A 13,246-nucleotide genomic window follows, 5' to 3' on the forward strand; every position below is an offset into this window, starting at 1 on the left:
AAAAATGATTAAGGAGAACACTCCTATCATTGTTCTTGGAAACATAATCTTGTATTTTGGATAGTGGATGAAAGAAACAAAAGATTAAAGAAACAGAGGTTATAGAATAAGATAAAAGATGAAATACAATATAAATTGTACTATCAAAATTTTTAAAAACTAATATTAACAAAATCAAAACAAATTCTCAAAATTTTTGATATATAACTATATAATTCATTAAACACATATAATTTAAAAGATACAAAATATCCATTTAATTTTAAAAATAAAAATATTCTACACCCCTTTACTAATATAAAAAAAAAAACAAAAAAATATAATCAAATAAAAATCAAATCAACTCCCAAACATCCCCATTATAAAAAAAATCCCCATTATAAAAAAACAGAAATTTAATTGTCATGATCATCATAGTTCATACCATGTTAATCTCTCTGATTGAAAAAACTCAAGCATAACCAATACTTTAAATAACTTCATGCTGTCCAGTTCAGCATACAAAACATCCTACATATATCTAAAAGATACAATCCATCTAGCAAGATCACAGGGTTCATCCCATATATTCTTGTATGCTACCCACACTCAATTCTCAATATAACCGATTATATTTTTCGCATTTAGACATATATAACAGGATTCAACCTCTCTAATAAAAAGCATTTAAAGAAGGCTCTGTCAGAACTGCAGTACGATTATCATGTCCGATCTGTATGAAACAAAAACTAGAACACCTCCAAAGCAACGTTGGAGGATGTAGCTATGGTTTTCCCATTCTGTTCTGCAACGAGCGCAAGGATTCTTGCTGCAAACACTTCAGAATTTTGCACTTTAGAATTTCAGCAAAAGAGACAGGATCTGTGACAGGATCTATGACAGACCCTTGATTTCCAAGCTCGTAAATTGATTGGTTTATACCATTCACATGAACGGAATCACATTCTGCGTTGGAGAAGAAACCAAAAGAAACGATGAGAAACGGTAAACCATTAGGTCAAAACAATAATGAAAAAGGAGGGAAAACTAAACCCTAGTTATTTACCTGTTGCTCCGCCACCCAGCGATTCGTTCACGGCTTCGCGCTGCGCAGGTTGAGTAAATGCCGACGATCCGTCCCTGCAACTTGGTAAAGCATTCGGAGAATACGTTTCGTCCATATGAAGTGTACCCATTGGGTTAAAGCCATTGTAAATGTCCTGACCAGGCCAAAATCCTTGCCTCGCCATGTCAATGCGGGGATAACACGGGACTGACTGGGGTTCTGCAATTGTCCTTGAGCCTAAGGGTTTCTCTACCAAATTGTACATTTCTTCATTACAACGGAGAGGAGGAGCGGGGACCCAGCAGCCTAGCCGCCAGTCATATGCCACATCATCTCCGGGACAAGTGGGAGGGGAAACAGGAGGAGGAGGGAGGACACAAGGAACCCTTCTTAAATGAGGTTCTGCAATTCCGTTTGAGCCTAAGGGTTTCTGTTGGAAGTTGTACAGATTATTATAAGAACAGCGGGTAGGAGGGTGGCCGCCCAAGTATCTGTGTACATCTTCATACGAAGGGGGAGGAGGAATGGTGAGAATGTCGTTTTCCAAGAACGTGGATGGTGAAGGATTTGTGTCCAACAGATCTTCCAACTCTGGAGGGGAGTACTTGCCGGGGCCAGGTAATTCCTCGGCCTTGCACAAAGGCTTTAGCTTTCTTAAGAGGAAACAGAAGGAACAATAGAAACCAAAAGCTAAAACAGCTCCAACACTACCTACCATGATAAAGAAAAATCCGTCGAATCCCGAATCCATATATGTGAACACACTGTCAAATGCTGAATCCATATTTGTAATGAGAGCTACAAACCCTATAACAGCACTCCTCAGCTCAAGACAAAGACGAAACGATGCAGATTGTCACCTCAAGACAAAGACTAAACGATGCAGATGTTCACCATGAAAAGTCCATCCCTAATCCCTAATTTATACTAAGGAGGCTTTTCAATCATATTTAAACAAAAAAAAAATTATTGAGGCACGCTTCCCCATCTCATAGAAAAATAATAAATTAATGGTCAAATTCCATACTCATCTATATTTAAATAAAATAAAAAATTATTGAAGCATGTTCTTCGGCAGATTTTCATATTCCGGGGAGGGGTCAAAAGAAAATTGACTATTCGCATGTTTGTCCTATTCAGAATATTGAGGGAATCCCCAATCTACTTTGCAGGATTTCATAAAAAAATAATAAATCAATCGTCAAATTCCAACCAATTACTCTCTACCTGCCCATACTCACCCATATTATTGTAAACATGCCAAAATTATTCATATTACAATTAAAAAATACAATAATAAAAATCTTAAGATGAGGTTATCAATTTTAGATTTACACTTCTTAACATTAAAAAAAATAATTTTTTAATATATTTTTAAAATATTATTTTAGATATATTTAAATTTAGAATATTTTAAATTCAAACGGAATCAACTTTATTTTTATATTTTAATTATATTTAAATATAAAATAAATTTTGAATTCAAAAACTTTACCATTTAACTTAAAAAAAAATAAAAAATTACACATTTGACTTTAAAAAAAAAAACATTAAAAAAAAGGGTATATTAAATTTTTGAAAATAGGAATTACATTAAATTTATTACTTTTGTTGAGGAGTTTCTATCTTAATAAGTTATCAATTTAACCGATTATTCCTATTATAATCTCTAGATAGTTTTAGGTTTATAGTTTAGGTTGACTTTGAGAGTTTTATCAATGAGATCTAATAATAGGTTTAAAAATGGTTAATTGTTATATGTTTATTTAACATTAACCCATTTTAAATTAAATAAAATTAAAACTAACTTACAATTAATTAACTAGATACTTAATTATATAATTCTAAAATAACATCAAATATCTAATTATATTAATTTTAATAAATTTTATTTTGATTCATGTTAATTAAATTCATTACGTTATATTAAACTAAAGTTTAATTAACTATTAATTACATATGGGCTTAATATTAACCCTTTTAAATCGAGTCTATCTTACATTTAAATTACATAATATTTAATTAATGATTCATTTTGATTTATATAGAATAGTTATTAAACTAATTCTTAAATCAACTAACTTAGTATTTATTTATATAACCTTTATATAAGTCTAATTAATTCCTATATTCACATTACCTTATTTAAATAGGCATATAACCATCTCACTTAATATTTAGCCAATTTTTTTTTCCTATCCCTATCCCTTTCGAATCCATTTAGCTATTTTCGAGTCAAATATAGTCATTAAGGAGTCTGATTGCTTAGGTCAATATAGTCATTGCCTAGTCAAATTTAGGCATTGGATGTTGTGCTCTATCTATTTATCATGCAGCCACGATCTAATTCTTCAACTTGTCATGACGATGAACTGCACTCATTGGTTCGAAACACGTCGACAAAAGCATTCTAATGTGATTTACACTAAAAAATCTTCTCAGAACTTGATATGGATCACAGAAGCCTTAATTCCACAGTACTAATATTAATAATGATAATAAGTTTTATCCTTTTTTCGTGTAATAATAGGGTGGTTAATCTTTCTACCTTCTCTTTTCATCCTCGTATCTTCTGTCTTCTTTTTTGATCCTCTTGTCTTCAGTGGTCTTCTGAGAAATGATTAAATTTTTCCTTTGCTACTAGTTGATGAGATTATTTATGACATCTAATTTGGATTAGGGGTTTTCCATGACAACACTAAGGATATCATGAGACAAGAATGTGTATTTGTCCTTAGAAAGGAAAAGACCCCTAAGAGCACCATTAGGAAGCTTCAATTCGATGTTCTCAAATCTTTGAATAATAACAAGGACAATGTTATTCCCAAAGGAGACAATGGTGGAATTGTGGTTATCTTAGATAAGGAAGATTATTGGAGAAAAGTGTTTGAACACCTTTGTAATAGTGTAAGCTACAAAAAAATCAATAATAATCCCTTAAAGATCTCTAAAAAAGTGGCTATAGCTATAAACTCGAGTAGTACTATTAGCTCCTTGAGGTATAAAATCATCGAGAGTAACCCTATCACTCCGAGCATCTATGGTCTTCCCAAGATACATAAGGAGGGGACTCCCCTGAGACCCATTGTGAACACTTTAGGAGGGCCAACCTATCTTCTCGCATAGTATTTAGCCCAAAAGCTAAAACCCCTTCTTGACCTTACAAAGTCCTTTGCCAAAGACTCTTCATCGTTTGTCAATGAGTTAAAGGGTATAATATTTGAGCTTGGGCATTTTCTTGTGAGTTTCAAAGTGGTCTCCCTTTACACTAATATCCCCATTAATGAGGTCACTAAGGTCATGAACCATATCACGGATTGTGATACTGCTAAATTGGTTGAGATTTGTATTACCTTTACTTTCTTAAGCTTTGAAGGGGAATTCTATGAACAAAAGTGTGTTGTTGCCATGGGATTTCCTCCTTCCCGTGTTGTAGCTGATTTGTTTAGGGAGGACTTTGAATTGAAGGATTTGTCCTGAGTTTAATACAAAGCAAATCTTTGGAAGAGATTTGTCGATGACACCTACGTCATCTGACCTCATGGCCAAGATAAGTTGGATCTCTTTCTCCATCATCTCAATAATCAATCTAACTCCATAATGCTTACTATGGAATATGAAATAAATGGGAGCCTTCCTTTTCCTGATGTCCTTATTTCAAAAAAGGATGATGGATCATTCTCACACAAGGTCTTTCGGAAGAAAACTCACTTGGAGGAGTATCTTCACGCTAAGTCCCATCGTTTCCCTGCTAAAAAGTTGGGTGTTCTCAACACTTTAGCCACTCGTGCGTTCAAAGTTTTTGATGAAATTCATTTTTAAGATGAGAAAACCCATCTCTTCAATGTTTTAAAAAAATAATGGGTATAATAAACTCCAATGTCTTAGGGATTTCCTTAAAATTGGCAAGGGTTCTATGATTAAAAAACAGCCCATTCATCAATTTTCTCGGGTACACATTCATTTTATACGAGGGACCACTCACAAGATTGCAAGGATCATAAGAAAGCACAAGGTTCCCTCAACCTTTAGGCCCCTTAACACTATTCAAAGTTTCGTAAGATATGTAAAATACCCGGTGAACCCTAAGAATATGAAAGGTGTTTATGTAATCCCTTGTTCATGTGGAACACCCTATGTTGGTGAAACTAGCCATTCAATAAATAAGAGGCTTTAGGACCATGTTGAAAACATCGAATATGGAAGGACCCGCTCCTCAGCATTAGAAAAACATGCAGAAAGGAAAAAAACAGAACATCTGCATTGAGGACGCCTCACTCATTGCTAAGATATATCATTTCCATCATCGTAAGTTTAGGGAAGCTATAGAGATTGAAAGGAGGGAAAACAATGAATAGAGATGATGGTTGGAAAATTAGGAGCTGTTGGATCCTTTCCATTTCTTCTCAAGTTATATATTTATTTGCATTTTAATTTTGACTACTAATAAATAAATAAATGATTTTTTATTATGGATTGATTGATTGATTTAATTATTATTATTATTTATTTATTTTTATTTTTACTTATTTATTTAATTTTATTTTTAATTTTTTTACTTTTATTTTTTAAGTGTGATCATTTATTACTTTTAAGTTAAGCAAAGTTTTTCACTAGAAATCACATAATATAAATTTTTGGATCATGAGTTTCAACCAACAAGAGTGGTTCAACATCATGATTCATCATCACGATGAGATTATTTAAGTTTGACCTAAATATTATTTTTATTTTAGTGTTTAGATTATTTAGGTTTGACCCAAATATTTTATTTATGTTTGACCATTTATTATTTTTATTTATTTTTACGTTTTTAGAATTAATTGTTTTGATTATTTAAGTTTGATCCAAATATTATTTTTATTTTATTATATTATTATATTGATTTTATTAATTGTTTTATTGTTTTGATTATTTAGGTTTGACTTAATAAAATTTTTATTTTTATTTTTAGATATTCACTTCATTAAAAGTTTCCTTTGATTAATTATTTTTCATATTTCACTATTAACAATTATATTCTAACAATTATTTCTTTATATTAAAATATTTTTTATTTAGTCAAATCTAACCGTTTTCTTTATATGAAAATTTTATTTATTTAGTAAAATCAAACCGTTATAACGACTAAGACCTTTTCTCTTCATCTATTTGACTTGATGTCAAGATCTCTTGTCCTCATGATGGACCACGTTGGATGGTTTGAAACGCGTAGACAAAACTCTTATGATGTGATTTTTACTAGAAGTTTTCTTACTTTTTATACATATATATTTGTAGTTTAAAAACCTAGTCCATTACTCATGTCTATACATATTATTATTTATTTGGTTAAAACATATCAACACTAGTATAACATCTATCCTTATTTTCCTTTCGACTTCATAACTCAACTTTTTTATTAGAACTTTTTTTTCCCTAAATCTCTATGTTTGGGAGCCCATTATTATGTCAAAGTCACAAAATTTATTGTAGGAATATTAGCTTTGATTTGTTCATAATGCATGTAGCAATTAAATAGTTGTAAAATTGATGATGAGTATGGACACAACAAAAGACCACTAGTAACAAACAAAACAAAACTTCCATGTAGTCATTACAATTAATTAAAACACTTCTCTTCTCCCTATGATCCAATTTTATCCATATTAGGAGCAAAATATGTTCATGCACATGGGTGACCCAAGGTTCAAGAATTGGCTAATAGAAACATCCCCTCATACATCGGCATATTCAACACCCATGACCAAATGTGGTTTCACCCAAGGAATCATGACATGACTACAAGAACTTGTACAAATTTTGTGAGAATGGTAACACCCCCTCCCACCCATGGAAGCTTCTCAAGCCATGGGAGTTATTATTAATGAATTGGATCAACCTCCAAGGTCTATTATGAAGATGTTGTCAGAAAAATTTCACGCTTTAAGGCCACATTAGCATTGAATTTCCACATGGCTCTTATCTAGCCCATGTGGAACTATCACATCATCATTACATGATGTTCATGTCGTCATAATACTACCACATGGCATCCATGTTCAATCCTTGTGGCACTACCACATCAACAATATATAGGTCCACATCATGATGGGTCTGTTTGTGGTATCCATGTGGACATTTTCAGGACCCCATGGAACTTTCCATGTCAACTTAGGCATGGTGCCTCACTATTCCTCCGCAACATTTTCTAACATTTTCCCAATTATATGTAATTCAGATCAAATTCTAATCTAGGTAGGGTCTATGGGTCATATCACATCAAATCAATCATCACCCCATTGGTTTCCTACTTCAACGTTTAATAATTATGAAGGTTGTAGTGGTAAGAATCTAGTAAAACTACGAGTATTGCATCTTTCCCAAAACTCATGATGGTATTAACATGGGAGGTGATACGCACCCCCTAGTATAGTTCACAATCCTTGATGAGGGAGAGGTACTTTGGTACAAATCCTAACTATGCCTACCTACTCATTGAACATAAACCAAAAGGCCCCTATGCAATTGATCTCAACCATTTTCTACCAGTTGATGACCATCCATGAGTGTCTAAGGAATTAGTGATAAGTAGGGAACGGTCCTATCAATTAACGGGCCTTAGAAATGGAGATTTTCATGACAATTGTAGTTCTATATTGTAATATTCCTTTTTTTTGGATATGGTTAAAGTGGATAGAATATGCCCATGGTATTTACCTCCTTTGAGTAGAGATAATAAACCCTTGTAGAAATAATAATAAATTGTTCTCTTGCAATAATAACCTTGATCTGGATCTCCTATGTGGTAATACCACTCAAATATAATAGGAGCAGATCAATTTTATGGAGATAATATAACATCCTTATGAGAAATCAATCTATACTAAGCAAATGATAAATATTTAGCCTCCATAAAGAAATTAAACACCTATGTTATTTTTCCTCCAAATTTGATGGTTGTAGATTTACTCCTAGAGCTCTAATGCTACATCTTGGTCTATCCATAACATGACAAAGGCATGCCATTTCTTTATTTTATTATTTTATTATGGCCAAAGAAGTATCATTTTAAGTAACCAATGATATGGCGATTCCATGAAATACTTTTTTACTACGGAGGATGTATATTAATTTTGGAGCACATATACATAAAAATTTCAAGGGCATAAAACTTTAATTTATGGTTACCACAAATGGTCAACCGTTTCCAGCTAATGGTCTATCTTTTAATGCAACCAAGCCCTATTGGATGAGTCGTTTGTGAGGATAATTACAATGGTCTTTTTGTCCCCTACCTCCAGCGTTCCATGACTGTGTGGACTCATGCTGCCTAATTCCAATATGATCACCTCATAGCTGAGTGCTGTCACTTGTGATCAACGTGCTCATGAGGTCAAGTTCTTGACTCTATCTCACACACCCAATACACCGAACCTCTACTCTTGGTATTTGTATTGCATTCCTCACCTTTATATTGATCCTTTTGCAGGCATCATCTATCTAAAAGATGTTGTTAACCATAATGTGACCTTCTTTTTGTGAAAATTCTCAACAACTTCTAGGTGATTTGATCTATGTTGCTTCTGGTTGACTTAGATCGATTCAGGGGATAAAAAATCGATCCTGCGTGTTTTCTTTGTCTTATATTGTTCTTTCTATAAAAGAATGAATGAACTTGGCCTTCATATATATTTTTGAATGGCTGTGTCAAGCAAGGTGTAATTAAATTTGAAGCATATGGTCACTATGGTAGTCAACCCACAATGATTATCAGTGATGGATCCATTGAAATTAACTTAGCAGTTGTGTGGTTTACCAGCACATTATGCCCACTCTTTATTGTTGACCCCTTCTTACCTAATTACTATGCCCACAACTCTAGTCGATGGCTTAGTTCTTGTGAGCTATCCATTCCCGATCATTTTACCCATGACCATGCCGTCTAAAAAATGCTTCTTAGTTGCACATTCAGAATTGGTTCGACATGTTATTCCTCTACCAAATAGCTCGTATAAATTTGAGCTACTATGGGCCCGGTATCCAAATACGATAAAAAATAAAATATATATGCCCAACTCTTTTAACACCCCACCATTTAATGTAAAGCCATAACCATCAAAAACATATGAATATAATACGTCAACTCCATTATTTAGATGAAATTTGTTGCATAATCTCAATTGGATACCTTGATGGTGCACAACCAACCATGCTCAACCGTCCTCCTCAAGGATATCGTTAGGGTTCACAATTCATCGCTCCTGCATCCACAATGCAATGTCAACACTCTTGATTGTGAATTATACTCTTCAACAAATTATGTTCGAACTTCAAAATTTTGGTGGGTGGTTGCACTCACAGTTTGTTGGTCTCCTCATCCCTCAAATGTTGAATATAAGTATAAACCCTTGATTCACAACCTTTATAATTAGAATAGTGGCTTTCATCCTACATGACAAAAGTTTTCTCTTATTAAACTTGACTTCTCCTCGATTCATATTTGGGTGAGATCTATGATTCGATCCTTGCTTACCAAATGAGAATCCCTTTCGTTGCACAACACGAACCCTCTACTACGGACAAATTTTGGCCTCTTGAGAAGATTAGTTTCTTCGATCTCCCACAAGAAGGGTTAACTCCAACAAATAATCTCTTGTAGTTAAAATTATTCAGCCAACTAGTGTAGTTATAGAAAACCACCGAAATTGGGTGAGTTACTGGTGAGGGTGATTATGAAGAATCGCCAAATACTAGTATCTCCTGACCCTCGATCTATAATAAAAACACTCTCAGGTTGACATGATGCACAACTTTGATACCACTGTAATATCCCAAACTTTAGAAATTTTAGGAGATCTAGCATACCTCAGTGTTATGATTAAAGTAAACCTTCAACAAGAATAAGAACACAGATGGGATCTAGAAATGAATCACTTATATATATTATTAGCTAAAGAAAATAACACATGCCCATACAATAATATTGGAACCCCTGGAGATGGCATGCATGGCTACTCAACTTAAGAAAAGCAAGACATTAAAGCCCACTTGTGAATCCTGAATGGATCCACCACATAGATGTCACTGAGGGGCTTTCATCTTGGGATCAACTTTGAACTAGTCATGCCAAATTCTGAACAAAACACAATAATATAGACAAAATCTAAATGATCCCACTGTTAGGATCCTATCCCCTTCTATAGGGTTGATTGATTCTCTAGAAGCTTTATTTTATTGTTTTCCCTCGAAAAATGAATAAAAATAACATAGGTTGATACTATGGGAAAATACCATGGGAAGAATTGCCAGGTATCTCAAGAAGGGGCGCTATGCGAAGCGGGTTGGAAGTGGCAGGTATCTCAAGAAGGGGCGCTATGCGAAGCGGGTTGGAAGTGGCGTAGCCGTCTACGTTACCGTTGTCCTCGAATATCTTTCAGCCGAAGTGTTGGAATTGGTCGGAAACGCTGCTCGTGACAACAAGAAGACCAGAATCATACCCCGCCACATTCAGCTAGCGGTGAGAAACGACGACGAACTGGGGAAACTTTTGGGCAAATTGACCATCGCCAGTGGCGGAGTTCTGCCAAGCATTCATCATGTTCTCGTCCTGAAGAAGACTGCCGAGAAATCAGAGAAGGCTTCTGCGCCAAAGTCTCCCAAGAAGTGAAAAATTCATCACCCTTTGGGTTCTTCGAATTAATTAAAAACAAATGGTGTATCACCCTTTGGCTTCTTCAAATTAATTGAAAACGTTGAATCAATAATCGTTTAGGTTCATAAGAAAAGTGATTGTTTGGGTTCGAGTCGATCGAATATTTGACCACTCCAGTTTTCACGCTCCTCTTTGAATATGTGATAAGCTTCCTTCTTGTCATCTTCTGCTCCAAAAAATTGTCCTATTACTTTCAAAATTAACAGCACTCCCTTAGCATTTTCTAGTATGTCATCTATTACACTATTCTCTATTTTTTGTGTATCCATATGCTTTTTTATAAGTTTCTTTGCTTCTGAAGAGGAAAGAGGTAGCACCTCATGGAATTTACACGACATGTGGTGTCCTAAAAGAGTACCAATACCTTTGTCATGTGCAGTTATGAGTAACCTGAGTTTCTTTGGCTGGTCCAAAGTGGACCATAAGGGAAAAAGTTGGTCAAGACGTTCCTCATTCAAAACATTGTCGATATAAAGGAAAACAGACTTTTTCTTTAAGATATTGCCAATTTTTCGCTGTCCATCATCAAAGGCCCTGATAACTGCTACTCTCTGGTCATCATCATCCACTAGATCATCTCTAATGGTTGTTTGCAAGGTTGTGATAGTAGACGATGATGACCCTTTATCCTCATAGAGTCTGATTTTGGAATATTTACAAATATTTGTGGAAGTATAGTTCTGTTGGAATTTTTTTGAAAACATAGCATCAATCAAAGTAGTTTTACCCATTCCAGGAATGCCATGCATGATAACTGCTACTGTCTTTGTTTAACTTTTCCATTCAAGGAGTTCAATAGCTTTGTTCAATTGCACATCAATGTCAATTGCAATAATATCAACGCATTAAAAAATCACATCATATAAGATCTCGATATTTGGAGAAAACAATTAATTAATTTCACTAAATATGATTGGCAGATACGATAGCTTACCCGCATGGTAGGGATAGAGATCTTGCATCATATCTTGCATATCCCGAGGCCATATGACACGTTCTCTATCGGCCAAGTACTGTACGTCTTTAAGAATTTCAGAAGACAATCCCCCCTTTCGTTGATTGTAAGCACGAACCACTTCTCCTTTAAGCTTAGCCAACTAATCCTTGTTTGCTTTTGCATTGAAAAACCTGTAAGTTAATTACTTGAAATCTTAACCCTCTTTAAACAATCTGCTTTGATAATGTTATCCTGGTGTGTGTGTATATATATATATATATATATATATATATATATAAAGTAGATGCCATCCATGTAGCAAGTGGGAGATATGAAATATTTAGAATATACTCACTGGGAAATCAAGGAGGACTCCAGGATAGTACAACACAAAATGGAGCCGTGCAGGATGACTTCTCTCGATTCTTGGATTATCCCCGCCATTCCTTTATTTGATCGAGAGAATTTACTTTTCAGGCTAATGAGAAATTTGGCCAACATGTTTATGTCTTTTATAACTTCCATACACTCAACACCAGTATCTTTTATATCTTTAAATCTTCGCAAAACGTGTGCGACAATTAGAAGACCGGCAAAATACGACGGTTGTAACTTCCCGAGTATTTCCGAGAGATGAATAGCCATTGTCCTTATTTGACCAATTTCACCCTTGGGAGGCCATAGTTTAGCTATCTAAACCGCACCGTTAAAAGAATATACATAAAGTTAATAATATTTCACACAAACTTATCCATCCTAGCTAATAAGAAAATATTTGAAAGTGAGTAATTTTAGTGGAGCTGTAATACGCACCCAGCTAGACTTTGGAGCCAAAGGCGTCATCCTCTCGGAGAAGGACTTATTAATTTTCACGACCAATGAATTCAGATTGGCATCAGGTTTTTGCGGATCCTGGAATAAATGAACGAAACATGAATAAATGATGAAAGAATAGCATCAGAAATTAAATCACAGGTAGTTAACAAATATGTATAGCTGGAAATACCTTTATGTGTTGTATCTGTTGTGATATGTGCTCGATTTGGCTATCCAGAAACTCAACCGTAATTTCTTTGACACCTGCTTCAGACATAGCCTCTTCCAGTTTGCTCTTAATGAGACTGGGAAGGGGATCCTCTTTGGTCCGAGCGGCACAATTAATCAATCATTTGGATTCATTTTAAAATTAATCAATGTAATTAAAATGACCCCAGTACATGTATAACTTGACCGAGATATCAATGGAATGGTCGGTGTGTGTAAGTACCCGATGGGGGCAGGAGGTAAGCCACGTGTATATATATATATAGCCATCGACACTGGATCGAGGGAAAACACTTTGTATAAGGGCTTGGACCCCCAACTATTGGTGGGTCGATGAAGTGGGTCCACCTTGTCCTCACACTTCAAATTTTGTATCTAAGTCGTGGAGCTAATATATATATATATATTTTCATTATATGATGTGGGGTCCATGAATAAATAAAAATCATGGTTGTGTGTGAATAATGTTGTTTAAAGAAATTCGTTATAAAACTACAAAGAAGAAAGATGAGGTTTTATAACCAAC

At 34.4% G+C, this 13,246-nt stretch overlaps 1 protein-coding gene and 1 pseudogene across 1 annotated transcript; one reads left to right on the top strand and one right to left on the bottom strand.

Moving 5' to 3' along the window:
- Nucleotides 1-493: 493 nt before the first annotated feature.
- Nucleotides 494-1,861, bottom strand: LOC149255370 (uncharacterized). The gene is made up of 2 exons (XM_089457215.1): nucleotides 1,046-1,861; nucleotides 494-945 (listed from the first exon to the last, which is right to left on the bottom strand). The coding sequence occupies exons 1-2, from the start codon at nucleotides 1,827-1,829 to the stop codon at nucleotides 764-766; spliced, it is 966 nt and encodes a 321-aa protein (XP_089313341.1). The 5' UTR covers nucleotides 1,830-1,861; the 3' UTR covers nucleotides 494-763.
- An 8,458-nt stretch (nucleotides 1,862-10,319) lies between these two features.
- Nucleotides 10,320-10,694, top strand: LOC149255371 (histone H2A.1 pseudogene; annotated as a pseudogene).
- The last annotated feature ends 2,552 nt before the right edge of the window (nucleotides 10,695-13,246 follow it).

The sequence above is a fragment of the Pinus tabuliformis genome, chromosome 7 (genome assembly GCF_031772625.1).
Source record: "Pinus tabuliformis cultivar Carrire ecotype Pingquan chromosome 7, CPIR1, whole genome shotgun sequence".
Taxonomy (NCBI): Eukaryota; Viridiplantae; Streptophyta; class Pinopsida; order Pinales; family Pinaceae; genus Pinus; species Pinus tabuliformis.

What these genes read in the sequence shown, in the direction of transcription:
- LOC149255370 (XM_089457215.1), bottom strand. Translation starts at nt 1,829, where the DNA reads ATGGATTCAGCATTTGACAGTGTGTTCACATATATGGATTCGGGATTC. An exon ending in GCTGGGTGGCGGAGCAACAG is followed by an intron (nt 946 to 1,045) that starts GTAAATAACTAG and finishes TCTCCAACGCAG; the next exon opens with AATGTGATTCCGTTCATGTG.